The 21672-nt window shown below is 30.4% G+C and overlaps 2 protein-coding genes and 1 long non-coding RNA gene across 3 annotated transcripts; 1 reads left to right on the top strand and 2 right to left on the bottom strand.

The window, feature by feature from the left end:
* The first annotated feature begins 3137 nt into the window (after positions 1-3137).
* exp18 (expansin18) lies at positions 3138-5129 on the top strand. Its single transcript, NM_001247832.2, is given in 3 exon segments — positions 3138-3380; positions 3696-4014; positions 4468-5129. Coding segments are annotated over 3 exon segments (783 nt in total). The 5' UTR covers positions 3138-3226; the 3' UTR covers positions 4778-5129.
* A 725-nt stretch (positions 5130-5854) lies between these two features.
* Positions 5855-11318, bottom strand: LOC101250312 (factor of DNA methylation 4-like). The gene is made up of 7 exons (XM_004242024.5): positions 11076-11318; positions 9007-10175; positions 8642-8823; positions 8261-8329; positions 7883-8170; positions 6610-6813; positions 5855-6524 (listed from the first exon to the last, which is right to left on the bottom strand). Exons 2-7 carry the CDS (start codon positions 10166-10168, stop codon positions 6294-6296), a joined length of 2136 nt encoding a protein of 711 aa, XP_004242072.3. The 5' UTR covers positions 10169-10175; positions 11076-11318; the 3' UTR covers positions 5855-6293.
* Positions 11319-18436: 7118 nt separating this feature from the next.
* LOC138349015 (uncharacterized) lies at positions 18437-19986 on the bottom strand. The gene is made up of 2 exons (XR_011221532.1): positions 19851-19986; positions 18437-18660 (listed from the first exon to the last, which is right to left on the bottom strand). It is a non-coding gene; the product is annotated as an uncharacterized lncRNA (long non-coding RNA).
* Positions 19987-21672: the final 1686 nt, after the last annotated feature.

The raw sequence follows: 21672 nt of genomic DNA, 5'->3' as shown, positions 1-21672 counted from the left end.
TATGTAGACACGCTAGAAATTAGATAAAGAGGAAGTTGGGTAAAAATTAGTTGAATGTTAGGTATAATAATGTTTTAATTTGATAGCATGTTCACTCTACTAGTCAAATATATCTACCCTATCACGAAAGGAATTTAATAAATACACACATATATAATTTAAAACTTTAATCTCTAAAAAGAAAAATGCATTTCATTTTAATTCAACATAACATGATGCTTTAATTATCCTTTTTTTTAGTAGAGTACCAATCAGTAACACTGTAGAAGATGCCATTTTAGTAAAAGCAGTACAAATGAAAGTAACAATACCTAACACCTAACACTATATGTGGCCGTTGACAATAAGTTTAATTAAAAGACGCTAACAAAATTCCAAATACTAAAGGTGAAAAATACAACAAAAATAAAATATTCGAGGTGAACTAATTTTTAGAGTAATTAATTATTTAATTATGTACCGAAAGATACGTCGTTCCAAACATGAAGTTACATCTTAATTACCTCAATTAACACTTTTTTTCTTTTTAGGAATTGACCCCCACCTCCCAAAATTAAAATATTTGTACTTCAAAAATCAAAAGCAATAATCTTGTATGAAAAAAAAAAAGATTTAAAATGACTAGAATAAAGCATCTCTATTTTTCAAAGGCTTGGAGAAATTAAAGTTTGTCCTTAATGTCGGCTGCTCATATTTCCTTTTCCTTCCTCTCTAAATTCTTTACTTGAAGATGACTAAATTAAAGTGCATTTGAGAATGAACTTAAGGAACAAATTATTTTAAGAAAAAAAGTATGCAAATCTCATATATTTGGGACTAATTATAACATATTTTAAAAGTTTTTCTAATTATAAAAATCTCCAATTTTTTATTGATGTCACATACATTTCTTAGTTGTCTGATACATTACCTAATGGGAGGGACATATACGAGAGGGGATAGAGAAATATCTGAAAAGAGAGACATGTATCTGATCGAGAGGAGAAAAGGATATATCAAAAATGATATGTTTGCAATTTTTTTATATAATAAGAAATTTCAGAGATTATGATATGTTTACTTATATAACTTTTCCCTAACTTAATCTCAAGCATATTTCACTATTTTAAAGTTCCTCTAACTTTTCCATTAATTAATTGGATGAATTCACGATAGACTCTTGTGGTACTTTTTTTTTAAAAAAAATAAATTATTACAAATATTTTTCATTTTACTCTTAAAATTTTTGTGGTATCTGTTTCATTCGCTTTCTAAATTTTTATCTTATTATATCAATGTCAGTCTATCAGAGTGCTTTCTTTTCGTTCTGCCCCTAACTCTCTACACCCAATTTTTCATAATTTTAGTTCCATTTGTTTATAAGAAAAAGAATGAATATTGTATGCTCTACCTTACATATAAGGAGAAAGGAAATTCCCGTGATTGTCTCCTGTCTGGTGAATATTTTATTTTTCTCTATTTTACTTCTTCTTTTTTTATTTATAAAAAATTAAATATAAAAATATAGAGGGAATATTTAAAAAGAGCTAATTATTATATATTAGATTTGAGCTCATGCATTTGCAATTCGAATTGTAGCCTCTTAAAAAATAAGTTGTCCCTATGAACTTTATCAAACTTTTTGACTTATTGTGTTTGGACTTATTTTCAAAAAAATACTAAAAGCTCATTTGATTAATGAGTCATAATTATAGTTTTACCTTGCAATGTAGTGCTAATATCAATCTAATTGAGGTTTTGAAATTGCACTTTTTTAAATAAAAAATATATTTTTATTATAACTTTTTTTTAAAATAAATTCACCAAAAAATAAATCATGAATGCGTCTAATAATAACTTGAATAAAGCATGAAGGAGTATAGCCAATAGTTTTGAGAGACACAATCATTAGATTTCCATGTAAATTGTCCATGAAACTTCTTCAATCTTAACCCTTCTCCTTCCTACAAATAATTACTACCTATTTCAATTTGTTCGCTAATACTCTTTCTTTTTATTCTATTTTATAATACTTCTCTTTATGGTTTTTAAAATTTTAAAATTTATTTTTTATGATGTGTCTAAAACTAGCATATTTTTAATGTAAAATCACATTCAAAAAATATTTTTTAATTTAAACTTCATACAAAGTCAAAACAATAATAACATACTTAGTATAGTCCCACAAAATCTAATCTGAAAAGAATATGATATACACAAGCTTAACCATGTAAACATTGTTTTTGTTTTTTAGTTTTTCACTTGGTGTTCGATATCAATATTGAAGTCCGACTAAATTTAAATTCACGTTGAAAAGTTTCATGGTAAAATGCTCTCTAACATAAGCGATTTTGTATCTAGTGAGCTTGAATTCGAAACCTTTCGACTGGAAATAAAAATTATTTATCTTTCTTACCAGGATTGTTGTTAGTAAGGAACAAATTAAAACGAAGAGAATATTAAAATTGAAAAAAGAGTATAGATAGAGAAGATTGTATATCTTGTGGAGGGAAAAGTCAATAATTTGTTTGTTTTCACCTTTTACCAAAGTGCCCTGGTAGAGTGCTAGCTGTCCGTCGCGCGTGCGGCTCGAGAAATGCCTTTCTCTAATGGGCCCGCTCAAAGCCCACAATGCTCTTCGCATAGGCCCATTAATTATGGACTCATCCACCTGGTTCCCCTTTGCTTTTACAACATGCCAGTAAAAGTAATTATCAATGATTATTAAATTTGAATATAACTAAAATAGAAAAAAATAAATTTTATAATATTCCGTTTCGAAATATTACTCTAAAATTAGATACTATTTTTTTCTTAATCAATTTATTTCATGTGAAAAGACTCTGATTAAAGTGTTTTAATGGACCATACTGTAATAATTAAAAGGAAGTAAATGCGACAGAGTTTTCATGTAAAAAGTAAAAGTAATTTTAGCTTTTACTATTTAAAATAAACTGTATATATTTTTTTTACAAAATGTACTAATCAATTAAAAAAAAAAATAGCAAAAAGTAACTCTCTATTGGAGTGTGACACACAAAACAGAAGAAAAGTTGAATTATCGTTTACTGCTAAATACTGCCATTTCCAAAAAGGGATATGTAATGCTACTATAATTACATCTACTGCCACTGATTCACTTTCCTTGCTCCCTCCATAAGTAGTCCTCTTTCCCTCCACTACTTCCTCCTCATCTTCCTTCATACATTTTCCCAGTTTTTCTTTTTCCTTCTGTTTTTTAGTAGAAATGGGGTTTTTGAATGTGGCCTTCTGTGTTGCTTCACTTTTTTCACTAATTTTACTAACAGCTGAAGCTAGAATCCCTGGTGTTTTTACTGCCGGAGCATGGCAGAGTGCTCATGCTACCTTTTATGGCGGAAGCGACGCTTCTGGTACTATGGGTATGTCACCGTTTCCTCTGTAATCTTCTACTTTCAACTCACAGACTACTCTTTTTTCTGCACATAATGTACTCTATTTTTGGTCTATTTCTCGTTCAATGTTCACGGAAATGTTAGTCAATTTGTAAATCTATGAGTCTTTGCTCATTTGCAGCGTTTTTTTTTTTGTGTATGTACATGAAATGCCCCATTTCTACTCTATTTTGTTCTTCTTCTCTAGCATTTTGATTTTATTTTCAGAGAAATGCTTGTAGATCTAAAAGTGTAATGTAACTAAAATTTAGACTAATTTTGAGATTTGTGATGATTTTACAGGTGGAGCGTGTGGGTATGGTAACCTATACAGTCAGGGATACGGAGTGAACAATGGAGCACTTAGCACAGCGCTATTCAACAATGGACTGAGTTGTGGAGCGTGTTTTGAGATCAAATGTGACAACTACCCACAATGGTGCCATCCCGGAAGTCCTTCCATCTTCATTACTGCTACGAACTTCTGCCCTCCCAACTTTGCTCTCCCAAACGACAACGGCGGTTGGTGTAACCCTCCTCGCCCTCATTTCGACCTCGCCATGCCTATGTTCCTCCATATCGCGGAGTACCGTGCCGGAATTGTCCCCGTCGTTTATCGCCGGTAAGATTCCTTATCTTTCTCTGTCAGTTACTGTGTTTTTTTTGTGCCCCATTTCGGTTTGTTTTCTAGTTGGTTCTTTTATTTATTGCTTTTGTCATTTTCATTTGGGTAGAAGAAATAATAACCTGCCAAAATGTACAACTCGCATGCTTTTTCTCTTTTACCCTATTAATATCTGTTATTGTACCAAATACACAGTTGTCACCATTGGACTATAAAAATATTGAATGCAATTATTTTAATCGATGGATTAACAACTATAAAACTAATTATTTTAATCGATCGATAAATAACACCTTCTCCGTATTTTATGCGCGAATCCTCTCCGTAACTAGTATAGCGGAAAATGTCAAACAGCAACCCGTAGATTGTGAAGCATAGTTTCCTAGTAATTATTTTACCGTAACATATGGATGACTAAATTGACCTGAGTTATTCTATTTATTTACGCAGGGTGCCATGCAGGAAGCAAGGTGGAATAAGGTTCACAATTAACGGTTTCCGTTACTTCAACTTGGTTTTGGTAACGAACGTGGCGGGTGCAGGGGATATTGCGAGTCTTAGTATTAAAGGTTCAAAAACTAATTGGATAAGTATGAGCAGGAACTGGGGGCAAAATTGGCAAACAAATTCAGTTTTGTTTGGTCAGTCACTTTCATTTAGGGTTAGAGCTGGTGATAGAAGGAGCTCTACTTCATGGAATATAGCACCTGCACATTGGCAATTTGGTCAAACTTTTGTTGGGAAGAATTTCAGAGTTTAAATAGTGTAGTAGTAATTTTATTTTATGTGTCTGTTTGACTATGGTTGTTAATGGGTATTTTGGGAGATTGTGAAAGTAGTTAGAAAAAGAAAATGCTTTTTCTGGAATTGGGATTATGGAAAAGTAAAGTTTTTCTGGTAATGGGGTTCTTTTTTTTATATATTTTTGGACCTTTTATTGTTGGAGGTGAAAGGGGAAGGATTGATGAATTTTGTGGAGAAATTGTAATAGGGATTTGGGAAGGGATGAAGTGTAGATGATAGAAGAGCTGAAGCGGCTGCAAAAACATGTAGCCCGCAGCTTCTATTAGGACTATATAATTTAGTATGAAATCTATTTTACGATTATTCTACTTGTTTTGTTGTTACTGTTTTAGTATACTTTGCTTTGATGAATGTCATCCTCATGAGGTAAATGTGTTCACTATTTGTATTTCAGTAATTTGTAGTAAGCTTGATTGAAAATATATATCGTGGTAGTTGAAATTTTGTTCCAATTTGATTGCGAATAATCCATTTCTGGTAGCTACTGTGTTTTAAATGGACAATTTCTGGCATTTAAACATGCTCTCATTTGTTGAAAAGGAAATTCATGGGAGGAAGTTGAGCCATTAAAAGTAGTGGAATGTAAGTAACTTCCCAGGAGTCTTATAAGTGAATTCTACATGATAATAGCACGTACATTTTCCAACGTAAAATCTTTCTTTTTAGCCCTTTTAAATCAGTTTATTATTACATATAGGATTACATTGTTAAACTATAATACGCAATTCCCAAGTAGACTTTATGAAGGGACAGCAGAGAGCACAATTTCATGGGAATTTCAAAGGTTATTTCAACTCTTAAGGTATAGACATCCATGAAGCACAAGAAATTGTGTATGTCTGGATAATTGAGTAGAGATTTGCACGTTCCACAATATAATCATATTTACTTGGGGGTCATCAAATCTCCAATTAAACTCTTACTCCATAAACTAATAATCCAACAACTATGATCTAAAGAAAGTGAGTGTAGGTAGCATTACCCCTACCTCGTGAAAGTAGAAACATTGTCTCCTGTAGGAAACACAATAACGAAGAGAAGTGAGATCAATATAACCATTAAAATCATTTACTCAATCTACACAAATAACAGTAAAAATGAGTGAGAAAGATGAATCAGGCAATATTCCTGAAAAACCAATGGACAGGCTTTGTTGATGAAGAGAATGACAGCACTGTGCTGTGAAATTACAGAGTATTCCTCTGTAAAATAGCTCTCTGTCCTGTCAAATGCTTATTTCTACCTGTTGCCTGTTTGTGCTCAAAATTCACACAATACTTGAAGCTGCAATCTATCTAATGACAAAAGAAAGCAGCAGATAAAGAACAAACTGTCTCGTCTGAAATTTAGAGCAAAACTAATGAAGTTTTTGCAGAATCTGAACTCCTTTAATAGTTCAGCTTGCCTACTAGGATTAATACTAGGACAATCAACTCTCCTACTTCTTTCCCCTCAAACTTTAGTCAAATGCTTTATCTTAATTTCTTCTTATGGGCCTTCCACTGCTTCATTATGTGTTTAACTCCTTCATTCAATGACACAGTTCTTTTTTCCTTGTAATGCCACAACGCAGGTACTGGGTACCTGCCACTGGGGTTATGCTCATTCAACTCGTTTAACGCAGTTACAACAGATTGATAAACTTCATCACCATATTCGGCCTTTAGTTCCTTCAATTTCTCATCATCATCATCAATTATTTCCTAAGCAAATAAAAATTGAATGAGTAAACATTTCAAAAAACAAAAACAAAGAATACATGTAATAATAGTTAAAAAGTGTACATACCTCAGCAGTATGACCCTTTTGGATAATCTTATAAGGATGCCAGTTTGGATCCCTCAGGTAATCCTCCCACAACGAACATATCTCCACTGCTTTCTCTGCTGCTTCTTTAGGATTAAATTTTCTTTTGGCAGCAGCATGGAATGGCTTCCCATCAAGTTCCCCCATTCTCTTGACACCGATAAAAGCACGACTCTCCCTTAAACCCTGCGTGAAAAAAATTTGAAAGCACTAATTAACTAGAGCAAAGGGAAAGAAATGAAGATTGCACATAAAATTGCTGTTCATACAGTACTGTTTAGCAGGTTGAGACTGAAATCATCTTTTCATGTTACACAAATACTTTTATAAACTTTAGAACCATGGAGGCTGATTTGTAGGTCTGTAATTCTATTCCTTTATTCTAGATATAAAGGCAACGTACATTTAAAAATATACAGCTTGCAGCTACTACTGCAAACGTTTTCAGATGCCAATTTAATGCATGAGCTATATTAGCAAGCTTTGGCTGATTATGAATGAGAATCTCTGGAAATAAACATTACAGAGGAAGAAGTATGATAAACCAAACATGTATGATAATTCAAATGACCAAAAAAATAATGTTTATGATCGTGATTCATGAATGTAGAAAATTACATTGATTAAAGCAAGGGCATACATGGAGGGGAAAAACAATTCTAGGAGTAAAATAAACTACCAAGTTAGATTTACCATCTCCAGAAGGTTCCTCTGTAATGCATATCTCCAGAATTTTATTGAGAAAATTTTACACTTTTAGCAGATACAAACTTGTAAATGACAAAGGCACTTAATGTAGGTGGGCATACTGTTTCAAGCAGTGGAACGGCAGCTAAAAGAATTCATCTAGGCACTGGATCTTGCTAGCAAATACCAATATGTCCTGGCACTATTCTTTTTTCTTCTTTTTAACACTGCTGAGCATTTTATTGATTGTGAAGATGTAGTTCTAGATTGAATCCCAATACAAACTAATTAATGGGCAATTATCATTGAAGCAAATGCGTGAAGAATGAAAAGCGTCTGCTCGACTTCCTAAAAGGCAGATCTATGGTGTACTCACTCCTTAACAAATAGAAGGATTCATTGCTCGTGCTGGTGAATAAAAATGCGTGTTACTTTGGTGGACAAGAATAAAGTAACCAAAACCTATCTAAAGCATATATATTTACCTCCAATTTTCGTAGAGTAAAATCACATTGCTTCATTATAAACAAATATTTATGAAGATGAATTAAAAAGGTAAAATACTCACATGGATTAATTCTTTACGGGCTTCCTGCACCTCATCATTTGTAAGTCTTTCCTTTATAATTAGAGCTTGATTCAGTGTTTCCAAGCTATCAAGTTCTTCTTCACTCTCCTTGATTTCTTCTTGAATTGACTGCAGTTTCTTCTTAGCTTCGACGTCGCCTTCCTCATTCATGAGTCGCATCACTTCCATTGAACCTCTTAAGCGCTCAATCTGCAACTGTAGTGCTTGCTTCTGATCAAGGTTCGCTTCCAGTTCAATTATTCTTTTATGAAGTTGTTCCTTTACTCTCTGCAAGGATAAGCTCAAAGTCAATTGCTAAAAGTTATGGAGTATTCTGTATTCAAAGAGGCTGTATTAGGCCAAAATAGCACAACACACCTTATGATCTTCAGCCAATTGCAGCATTTTCTCATCTGCATTTCTCTGCTCCAATATTGCCCTTTCATTCTGCAATTAAAGAATTTCAAATGGCTATCAGGCTAAAGCATCAGAAGACATCTACGGACCTGGTATTCGAATTAATTCCTGTAACCATATTATCAGGCAAGCCAAGTGTTAGCAGAAAGGCGGTGTTAACCACACTGGATATGCTCGAATAATTCAAATTCCTTTAGATCAGATAAAAATTATGTTAAACATCTTTAAAAGGAACAACTGCAGTATCTTAGAGACCCAAAGAGTATCATCTCTACTTTCCCTTTGTTGAAGCATCACCTGCAAAAAAAAAATAAAGTAATTTTCTGTATGCCTCTTTTTTACCATCTCTTTCTGGAGCTGAAGCTTTCTCTTCTCACTCTCATTCAGTGCTTCACGTTTTCTCAATTCCAGTTCTTGTTGCATCAATTGTTGTTTTTGAGCTTCAAGTTGCATTTTGCTTTTCTCATGCTCACGTATAACATCATCGAGCTGATGGAACGCTTTATGCCGCATCATCTCCATCTCTGGTAAACAGATCATACAACATTAGAGGAGGAACACAGCAAAAGAATGAGCACAACTTCATGATACAAGTTACAAATTTTACCAGATGTATCTTTTAGCATTATGTTAAAAGTGAAGCAATAAGATAGAGATACATATACTATGTAACTAGTTTACAGCAAAGAGGCAAAAGGAAAACACACCTTCATTGTAGTTTTTGACCATCTCCTCCTTTTGACTCATCACATTATCCATAAAAACTTCTGCTCTGGTTATTTTCTTCTCCATCTCTTCACACTCCTTGTTCTTCATCTCTAACTCGTTGGTCAAGGTCCATAGTAGCCTTGAATCTTTCCTCTTGTTCTCTTCCTGTATTCCCGAAACTGACTTAAGATCTCCATGTTTACGGAGATAAGTACCAATGAAAGACCCAGCGTTGTAATCTTCATCACGTGCAATCCAAGCATACAAATTACTATCTGGATGTCTTACTGAATTCCAATCTCTTTTCCCATGTTTATCTAATTCGAATGCTTTTTCAAATGCTATAGCATTCATGAATCCCGACCAATCCCCTTTAAATTCCACAATGGCATATCCGGTATGACCCTTGTAGTTCCACAAAGGATGAACCTTCAGTGGATTAAACCCTTTCTCAATCCACAGCTTTTTAAGATTTGTTCCACTTTTACCTACACGTTTCCCTTCCTTATATTCAATAGGAATATTGGCTACTATCCCCATCCAAGGAAAAACTATTAGATCATCCTTGGTCTTGCTGATACCTGGCTTACTAGATGCTAGGAGAGGTTGGGGTTGCATACCATCTTTAGTACTTTTGGGAGGAGGTTCGAGTACCACTCTGTTCTCCGCATTTTGTTTTTTCCTTCTCAGGGGCTCTTCAGCACCATCAACAGGTCTATCCACTGCTTCAATGCTCCTAGCAGCAGGCGGATAAAAATTTCCTCCACCTTCAGACTTCTCCGTGACCTGAGATGGCTCTACTGGATTACTCTTGGTATATTGAGAACCTTCCCCTGATAGCTCAGAATATCTCCTCCGACTTGATTCAGACGTGTTCTTGTCTACATGTATGTACCTATCTAAGTACTTGAACAATCCCAAATGTCTAGCCTTGTCTCTAAAACTAGCACTTCTTGAATCTATACCAATGCGGGAAGAATGCCGTAGAAGCTCTTGTGAATCATACTCTCTACTTGAATCCTGACAGTATGGACATTTGAAATACTTCCCAGAACGACTAATTTTGACCTTTTCATCTCTTAAATCTTTGAAGTATTTATACTTCAGCTCTTCAAACTCTGAATCAGTCCTCCCACTTTTCCCTGATCTTCTATGAGACATCTTCAACCTGTAATGAGATTAAAAGCTAAATAACAGTTTGTATTTTGTTGATAACCAAACTAAACTAGAGAATAGTCTGTGGAACAAATTAATGCTAGAGACTGTCAAAGTGAACACAAGAAACAATCAGACAGTAATACAATTTGATACCTGAGCAGCAATTTCATTATAAAGTCCGGATTACCTCAAATTTTAGTTTGGGAGATTCAATCCATGTGTAGCAATATAATCAATTCTGTCTAATTGCTCAGTACAAAAGGCAAACTGAAAAATACAAAATACTAATTTGTTGCGTCCTATTTTCACATAGGGTCCAAAGTAAATCATAACAATCATCCACCTCGATGAATATAGTATGGCGTTTCTTTGAATTGTTTTTCTTTCAATTAAATATTAATCCAGGATTCAAAGGTAGCAGATGCACCGTTTACTATACACACAAAAACACAAAACAGAAATCTGGAACCACCTCTGTTTCAAACACAAGTAATAACAGAAGGCTCTATAGAGGGGCAGAGCCAGGTAGTATCAGCCCCTTCCTCAAAAAATTAAGCTGTTTATACATGATTCTAGTTATTTTTTTATTTATATATACAATAGATGTTGATCTTTTGACTTCACCCTATATTTACTTTTCATATTTGAAAAAAAAAAAGGCGGTTCCATGAGTTACTATAGCAAATCATCCATCACCATACCTCAAAACCCATAACCACATGAAGGGTTACAAAAACCCTAGAATGTTGCGAGAAGAAACACACACTAGTAATAACTTAATACAAAACTTGTAACAAAATAAAACGTACACATATATACATGCTATTTATACGTAAATAGAAACATATACACTTGATACCAGAGATCATCACATTTTCAAAAGCAAAAAAATAAAATAAAGTTAATGTACCTGAAATCACAAACTCCGAATCTTCAAAACAGGAATCCCTTAAACTTCTAGCAAGTTTTTAAGTTGTACTGCGCAAAAAAAAAACAGAGAAAAACAGATTAAGTAAAGATTCTAGTCTCCCGTTTCACTCAGAAGCCATTTTTACGGTCGATTTATGAAGCGATTAACAGAGATTTTTGGTCACTGCAGAGGCGTGAAGAAGGAAAATGCAGAGGAAAAGCCACTTTCTGTTTTGAGAAAACTGAAATGTACAGAGTATTTGGCCTGTTATATGTGTACAAGTATCTGTATAGTACTCCCTCCCTTCTTATATACACCAAATTCAATCTTTTATTAATCATCCAAAATAATAAATAAATTTCATAAAAAATAAAGAAAATATATATATTTCCCTCCACTAGATTTGACATGACATATATTTTAGGAAAATTAATTAAATAAAAATATATTTTAGAGTAATAATTTAGTCTAATTAATAATAGGCATAATATATAGATATGATCCAAAATTTCACGCCAAGTTGATAACTATGATCTTTCACTTTGGATAGGTATAATTAAACACTTGAACTTGTATAAAATTGAACAGATAGACACATTCGTCATACATGAAAATTTTGTGTCTATATGACTTCCTACGTTATTATGTCATGTCCGTCTAATTGTTCAATTTTATACAAGTTTTTAAGTATCTACTTGTGCACATTTAAAATTAGAGGATATAATAGTCCGCTAAAACTAAATTAAGAATCATATTTATGTTATACTTTTTTTTAAAAAAAATCTTCCAAAATAATTAATAAATTTTCTAAAAATTCATAAATATATTGTTCCCTCCTCCTCATATTACTTGTCTGGATTGACACGCCATATCCTTTTGGAAAGTTATTAATTGAAAATATATTTAGAGTACTTAATTGGTCTTATTAGTAAAACTTGATTACTATTATATAGTATGTAAAGAAGTAATAAAACTCCTTTATTTATTTATTTATTTATTTATTTATTAATTAAAATGGCTAGAGTAATATTTGTCACATATTGGGTTTTGAAAGTCAATCTGTGATTAATATTTTAAAAATATTTTATTAATAATATTTATATGAAATGTTCGACAATTTATAATACTTTTCATGCATTTTTAAATATATCTTAAGAGAGAAGTATTGAAAATATATATGAAAACTTGACATAAATTATTAATTTCATCTTGTAATTATTGACAGACTTAAAAGCATATTTCTACTTAACTAACTAAATTTTGATACACCTCTGATAACTAAATTTTGATACACCTCTGATATGTCACATGACATAGCGAGTGGTCACAAACTATTATAGGATGTATGAAACTCTTAATAAAAATTCGAGAAAAGTATTGAAAACTAACCTAAACTCGAGAATCTAAAGGTATATTTCACTAATATTGCAAAATTAGAGGTATATTTTAAGTTCAGTTAATCAAATAAAAGAGTATTTTTAAAACTATCAAATTAATTTTTAAATACAAATGTAACAAGTATATATTTTTGAGAGAGTAACTTTTTTGGTATTTCCTAATTCATATACTAAAAGTATAACTTATTGACAGACACTCAAATTAAAACGACTTTTTACTTAAATAATCTCAAATAATTTTTATATAACTTTAAACTCATATAATAGGCATCCATTATGTCTTTTAACACTTTTGACTGATTTAACATAGTATATATTCTACACGAATTTTGAACGCGCTCCTTCTTCTTTCTCACTCTTTCTCCCTACCATCTACCCACCTTTCACCACCACACAAAATTTGAAAAAGAACCTACAAATTTGTTGGATTACACTATTTGGTTCCTTTATTAATTGATTTGTTAGGATATTTATCTTATTCTCCTAATTGATTTATTAACGGAGTTTCACATGTGACATGTCACACACGAATTTATTGACATTTTTAGGTGGGAGACGTTTTGCAATACACTTAATTTGATTTTGGAAATATATAAAAAGTGTCAAAATGATACAATAAAAATTTATGAATGTTTAAAATGTATAAGACTTGTTTGAGTTGTCTCTGTAAAAAATCATGTCAATTTGAAATGTATGTCAATGAATTTCGTCAAAATTAAAAGCTTGTTGGGTACTATGTAGTTGAGCTCTCAAACATCTTTTTAAGTTTGAAATAAATGATCAAGTTGAGTTAAAAGTAGTTAAGTTGTGAATTTTTAAAAGTTTTTGTTTTTGTTTATTTATAATTTTCTTTAAAAAAAAAACTAGCCCTAGACATCTTATTTGTCATCTTCAAAAAGATAGCAGTTACAGTTTCATGCAAGGGCACTACGAAGCAGTGAGGAGCTAGTTATATGGAGCGAAATCACAAAAAATTAGTTCAAATTTTTTTTTGTTAAAAAATTACATTATATATATCATGTCAAAAATAATATATATTTGAACCTTTGTAACACCTAAGTCTTTTCACTGTTTAAGCTCCATTCACTGTTTAAGCTCCATTGGTAAACGTAAGGCCCAAGCATATATGCTTGCCTAGTTTTACATTGTGATCAAAATATGTATATGTCAAGATTACTATTTTATGGTAACTAGCATATTTATACAAAACATGAATCATTAATATGGGCTAAGCTTGTAAAATTAGTTTGGTCTGATCCATAATTTTGGTAAGGTTATGCTAAAAATTTTTAAGCTCATTTAAAAAAAAAGAATTTTTTAGTTTGCCCTGAATAAGTCTACTGATTAAAGGGGCATTGATTTGAAACAAACAAAAAAATCAAAAGTAAAGTTAAATATTATAAAAGAAAAAGAAAAAGAAATCAAAGAAGTGTTTGATGGAGCATGGCCTTAGTAGAAAGAAATGCTAAATAAGAGAGGCTAATGCCACCGTTCTGGAGTCCTGTACGCCTCTCCAGATACAAAATTTGACTGGATTTGTGGCGGAATATGACACTGAGCTTACCTAAAGCATAGCAGATTAACATTAATTTTTTCATACTCTACCCCATTTATCTTAGCATAATTCTTAAATTCTTGCCTTTATCGTTGCGTTTGTGCTATCAAGTTTATATTGAAATATTTTAAACAAAAGAAATTATCTCTTTGACTTTGCGAGAGAAAGACAAGAAGAGAAAAGGAAGAGTTGATTGACCATCGTGTTATGACCAAATAGAAATGAAACCCTAAAAACCTACAGAGTAGTTGTTTGTACGAACTAATTTGTAGAACTACCTATACAAATAACAAAATCTTTTTTTCCCTTTATTCGCGTATCAAATTGAGTATGAATATATAAATATAGCCTCAATCAAATAAATCAAAACCTGACTTTAAATTGAAATTGTTAACGATGCTAGCCTAAAAAGTGTTACTTACTTCAAAAGAAATAAAAGTAAATTATTTGCTCCTGCTTCAAATCCATTTGTGGAGCCGATTTACTGATAAATTTTCATCCAAGCCATCTGCAAAATCATATCAATTTTAATCTAGAGGAGTATAAATTAAAGAAATAAAGATAAATATTGAGAGTGCTGTTAGAAACCCAAACGGAGAAGTGAATTTTTTTAAAAAAATAAGTTAAAATGATAAGGATTTCTAAGTAATTGTTATGATTATTCAATTGAACAATGATAGATATGGATCAAAAATCATTAATGCATAGTAGAATTTCTAAGTTGTAAGTTCTAATATAACATTAATTTGGACCACATTTGTTTGACTAAAACAACATATAAAGGAATTAAAATGAAATGATAATAAGTTTTCAATGTACCATGGAGAGAACCAATTAATAAAGGAAAACATTTTCTTAGAATTACATAATTTATGACATATGAAATGCATTTGCCTTGAAAATAAAATGGAAAAAATGAAATGTCATCCCTTTTCTTTTTGTTGATGAAGTGACATTCCCTATGGTTTCAAGAGTATACTAACTAAACAATTACAAAAGTGATGTGAAAGGGGATTGGGAATTCAAAGAAATTGAAGATGGAATCATCAATCTCATATGAACACCAAGAACAACTATACAAAATAATAAAAATACACAAAGATCAAAGAGAATTGTTGGGATAAACACAAATCTAAGTAATTGTTTACCTAAACATATGAAAATGTTCCTTTAATCTCAAATCCAAGTTACAAAGTAAGAAAGGGCTTATCAAAAAATTGAGATGCAATCAATTAAAACAAGGAAACAATAAAGAGAATCAAGCAATTAACCAGATTAACATTCAAAGGCGAGATATAATTTAGAGAGAGATCTAAGTTTATACATGAATACCTACTCGCAGCCGCAATACAAGAGAGGTTCGAGATGAATGTATCCAAAAAAAAAAATCTAAGGACCTATTTATACTAGGGTTTATCATTTTAATCAAAATACTAAAATGCCCTCGATCTAACTTTGGGCTTCCTAATTTAAGTCCAAAGACATAAGTCTTTTTTGGGGCCTTCTAATTGTGTTGAGTTTTGTTGTTCACTCTTTAAATATTCATCATTCATATAAGTATATTGTAAATCTTGAAGATCGAAAAAGAAGCCTTTAATTTTATAATGGTCACTCATATCTCATCAAAAATAAATTATACGTTTGCTTAGTTAAAATATTTTTTTTATACAAAAATCAAGGAATTAACTAGATTAACATTCAAATGTGAGATATTATTCAGAGAGATATAAGTTTATACATGAAAATGTACTCGCCGTAGTTCAAGAGAGGTTCGAGATGAATGTATCCAAAATAAATTTAACATTTGATTAGTTCAAATATTTTTTTATATAAGAGAATTAAAGAAATAACTTAGATTAGCATTCAAATGCGAGATATAATTCAGAGAGATATAAGTTCATACATGAATACTGCTCATCGCAGTTCAAGAGACGTTCAAGATGAATGTATCAAAAAAAAAGAAGACCTAAGGACCTATTTAGCTTACTGATTTTCGATCCAATAAATTATAATATTACGTTTTTCAGTTCTGATTATATTTTTTATTATTAACTTTTGATAAAGTGAATCCGGTATACATATTGTGTATTGTTTTCTGTTTGATATAAAGTTACTTTTAAAATATATATTGTATTTGTTAAGTAATTAATGTATATGTAACTGCTAATAACTACTGAAAATACTATTACATTGCATTTATTTGTTTAACATAATGAATTTGATACTTAATTCTTTGAAATTTTTTGTATCGGATAATATAGTATCAAGTGTTGTAAATGTATCGGATAAAAGTTGTGATGTGTATAGGATAATAGACATAATGTTAAAAGATACTAAATATATTGCAAATTTAGAGAATTGAAACATTTGTAAATATATAGTATCAGGTTTAGTATTGTGAGACACATCAATTTGTGATGTTGAAAGAACGATAAATAATAATTGTGTATTGTATACTTAATATACTTTTTTTTTTGGCTAATTTGTTCTACACATTAATTTGTGTTATGGAAAGCATGATAAATAATAATTGTGCATCATATACATAATATATTATTTGAAAAATTTGTGTCAACTTATAATATAGTATCAACTATAGTCACTTATTTGTAACAAATTTATAAGAAACATAATGTTAAAAGGTACCAAATATATTGAAAATTAACTGATTTGTATCAAGTATACAAATATAGTATCACGTGTTGTGATACATCCAAATGTTGTTATATAAAAAATAATCGTGTATCATATAAATAACTAAGTTTTGAAAAACCTTGTATCTGCTTATAATGTAGTATCAATCATATATTAATTGTAATACACTCTATATTACAATTAATATAGAGTATAAAATATATAATGTATAAAATATTTATAATAGACAAAACGTAACAAGGTACTAACAGTATCAAATATTATATTCAAATTAAATAATTTTGTTACAAAAAACTGTAAAACTCGAGAAAATGTATCTTGCAAAATAACAAACCCTAAATATTAGTTAATGTATCTTTAAAACAATAAACATCAAAAGTTGTCTGTGAATTGCTACATAATCACTAACTTATGTGAACCAAGTCATCTTGTTGTTGTGGAGTGAAATAGCACTTCAGCTTTAGTGGATCATCGCTATCCTAACATATCCCACCTTGACCTTGTTGAGATCGTACTCCATAATACTGTTGCATATCTTGTGCGAAGGTAGTCAACTCAGAAACCATTAGATGAATGTTGAATTCATCGCTAAAGAATTCAGCAAATGCAACTACAAACATTCAACCGTCACTATAAACATTCTGCAGGTACATTATAAAAATGAATTAAATTTTGAACAAAAAGTTAATTACACGATACTTTATAGTAACTATAAAATTTTGTTTTATATAATCTAAAAATAAATACAAAAAAAGAGCAAGAAAAGAGAAGAACTTTTTCTAATACAATCTGAGTAAATGAAAAAGTTGTTTGATATATAAATGGTGTTAAATAGAGATGAGATCTAGAAGAAAAGAAGATAAAAAAATTCGAGACTAACTATGAAAATAAAAGAGTTGTTTGTAGAGTTTCTTAATAAAAGTAGACTGAAAAGAAAAATATTCAATACAAACGAAGTTGGTAATGGAAGTAATATTTTACGGAGTGGGAGCAACAATAAAAACAAAAACAAAAAAAGAGATTTCTTTTACATAATCTAAAAATGTGAGAGAGTTATTTTCGTGGTTATATATCAATACTAACATTTTTGAAAAAAAAATATGTACTAACAACTACATTTGAACCATATTTAGGGTTACACAATTTCTCGCATATGAGTTTGTCTCTTCGCTTTTAAAAGTTCTTAATAGGTTTATGAGTCTGAATGAATCAAATATGTGATAAAAATATTGGTATAATTCACACTCTTAAAATATATTTCGCTTTAGTTCCGTCATATTTCTTATTTTCTTATCTTCTTCTACACAAAAGAAACTTATGTCTCCCTATCCCTCTTCAACTATCATTTAGCAACTGATTTCTGCTCCTCTTAAATCTAGTTGGATCATAAAAATATTTGCAGAATCAATCATATTAATTATTTGGTTCATATGAATATAACCGTAAAAATAGGCAAACATAGAGGAATTCAACTTCACTTCACATATCAAAATAAAAAAAACTAACTTGTCTCACATTGCCATCTAGACAATTTTGTTGGGAAAGACAAGACACTAACAAAGAATGTCTGACAGGATAACAACGGAAGAATACCCAAGTCTATACTTTCCCTTCTCGATTTGAACCAAGAGAAGACAAACAACCACAAGCAATATGATAGTAAGGCAGCAAGTAATTCAACCAAACAAATATAACAAGACAATAATAAACCAATCACACACGACACCAAGATTTACGTGGAAAGCCTTTCGATGTGAAGAGTAAAAAACCACGGGACCAAAAGCTCCACTATAATCACCAAGAGTTACAATATTGTTCTCCAAAATTGGCCACAAAACAAGTGCCAAACAATGAGCAACAACAAAATAAGATTGCACCAAATCTAGAGAATTAAAGGAGCAAAATCACCAATTTTGCAGCTACTGTTCACGACAGCAAAACTGAAGCTGCAGGCCACCAAATCCAACTCTGTCAGTTCCTAATCAAAGATTGAGATTAATATAATATGCTGTCCAAAAATCAGCTCAATCGGACAAGAAACAAAGCAGGAATCGCAATTTGAAGTTGACTGTTAGGGCTGAATTTTTGACTGCGAAACACTGCTCTCTTTTTTTTCTTTTTGGCTGCTAAAAAACTCTTTTTATATCTGAAAATAAGACCTAAAAAGGCTTTTATTTTCCTCATAAGAATGGGCTTATGGGGAAAATATGGGTTGGTCCAAATTGGACTTTTATTTAGGAAAATTTTTCAAAATAGCAATATTTTAGCATTTAATAGGGTCACTTGTCAACACTTTCAATATTTATCTAAAATGTCAATATTTTAGTTTGTTATAATATTGACTGTGTTTATTTAATTTGAAAGAATACAAACTTTTAATAACAGAATGGAGAGAATCATAGGAGAAAATAATTCAGAAAAGGTAAAAATATTTCCCTTAATTTTTTATCTTTACTTATTTTTACTTTTTTAAATATAATTTTATCTGAATTGTATTCGAATGAACTTCTTTAAATATGATTTTTTTGTATTCGGATAAAATTCATTAAATATGATTTTTGTGTATTCAAAATTTTGAATGAACTTTTTTTTTACAAACTGAGCACGATAAATACTTATTTCAATTGAAAAATTAGACCATACAATTCAATACCTGATTGTATACCATTATGAAAATACAAATTCAAATCTGAATATAAACTAGCTGACATATAAAGTGACATTGAAAATACAAAATGAGTCAAATAAACTAAAAAATCTATTTTACTAATGCAATTAGTATAAATACTCATATAATGAGTACGTAAACAAATTATATTTTGATTATCCAGAATTAAAAATGAATACAATATCAAATCTAAATATAAACTATTTGGTATACAAAGGGATATTGAAAACACAAAATGAGTAAAATAAAATACAAAATTGGTTTTTACTGATGCAATTAGGTTGAATGCATATATAACATAAATAAACTGTATTTTAGTTGTTTAGAATTGAGAATGAATACAAATCAAATATAAATATAAAATTTGATAGTATACCATTAGGACGAATACAAAATCAAATCTAAATGCAAGCTTTTTGGTATGCAAAGTAATATTGTAAATACAAAATAAGCAAAATAAAATAAAAAGTTTGTTTTACATATGAAATTAGAATGAATACCTAAATAATGAATATGTAGTTTGGTTCTTTAAACTTGAGAAAGATGGACAATTAAGAACTTCAATCTGACAATTGATTCATCAAGTTCCATGGATTCCATAGAGCGACGATGGAGATCTAGAACCCGATGTTGAAATCGTACAAGTCGAAGAAATTTATTAAACAAGTGTAGGAGATAACAATGGTGGAAACAGTAGAGAGTGTGAAAAGATTTGGGATAAAAAAGTAAAGAGAGTATTAGAAATTGGGATCCTTTTTATTTTACTTTTAATTGGTAGTAGAGTTAAACTAGGTAACTGATGAGAAATAAAAGGATAGTAAATTTAATTACATTAGGATACATTATATTTGTCAAAATAATGACATAATGACATTTTTAATAATTATTTTATAATATAGGTGTTTTAGATAATTATGTTAGAAATTTTGACTACTTTACTAATTTTTCCATATTATCCACATATGAAGGGAAAAAGGTCCATAACCCAACAAATTTTACCTATTATATTTTAGAATGATTATTTTTACATGTAAAAATAAACATTACATATTCTTTTTGTATATAACTATAAAAGTAAAAACATGAAGTTTCACTGTAAACCTTAACATTATATATTTGGGTAATAATAAAAAAAATACATAAAGAGTTTAAAAAACTCATAGAATTATATGTAGCATAAAGTGATACAATACTCCCCCGTCCCATATAAATGATAATACTAATTATCCATTTTTAAATTTGCTCCTATTGAAATGAGTGAATTTTTATGTAACTAAAAAACTATAGATTATATATTTGATTAAAAAAGATAATATTGTACGTAATATAAGTCATTAGAGAATGTTGGCAACGAGCTGCAAATACTACTTGAGGGAGGGAAAGACAAAATATAATAGATACTACAATAGTTCTTAGTTATATATGGCGCATTTCGCCTGTCAAAAAGAATTCCTTCTTTATCTTCTTATAGCTATCGACCACCAGGTTCAATTCTCTTTTCATATAGTTATGCTTCACTGGAGGGGTTCCCCAGTAGGAGTAATTCCCAACAATCAGATAAAATAAAAGAGTGAGAAAACTGGACCAAAATACTATATATCATACACGCTTGCTCACTTTCACTTGTCCACAATGGATATCACACTTTTATAATTAAAAAATGAATAAAAAGCATATTTAACTATTATACCATGGTTATTAGCATTTTCAATTATCTTGAAAATGATTTAGAAAGTTAACCGCTTATGTTAGAATTAAAACATAAAACAAATAATCATTCTCTTGATAATTTATACATGACAAGTAAAACTGAAAATTTTATTTTAGTATCGCAGACAAGTACAAATAAATAGACTGAGTGACAACTTTTTATTTAAGGGTAGATTAGAAAAATTATTTTTTTTCTTTCTAAAAATAAGTAGATTTCTTAGGAAATGTACCCAACGTAAAATCTGTCGCTGAATATGAAATAACGAAAGCAATATTTTATGAGTTTAGTTTCTACCAAACATTTAATAGTAATTATGAACTACTATAAATAAATAAAGTGAGGACTAACATTGTAAAAGCAATAGATTGAGGGAAATATAAACAAGAGTACTAACTTAAGTAAAGCAATAGATTGAGGGAAATATAAACAAGAGTACTAACTTAAGTAAAACTAGTTGACATTAAAAAAAAATTTTAATAAATCCCCAAAAGTACAAGCTAAACTAAAGTTAAAAAGTTAATATAAAGCAAAGAACAAAAGGGGGAAGTTACTCAAAGTAATCACAATTATTTGACCCATATCCTTGTTGAATTTGATTTTCTTTTTACAAA

The sequence above is a fragment of the Solanum lycopersicum genome, chromosome 6 (genome assembly GCF_036512215.1).
Source record: "Solanum lycopersicum chromosome 6, SLM_r2.1".
Taxonomy (NCBI): Eukaryota; Viridiplantae; Streptophyta; class Magnoliopsida; order Solanales; family Solanaceae; genus Solanum; species Solanum lycopersicum.
The sequence above is the reverse complement of the archived record's forward strand: the minus strand, read 5'-3'. Positions and strand labels throughout refer to the sequence as shown.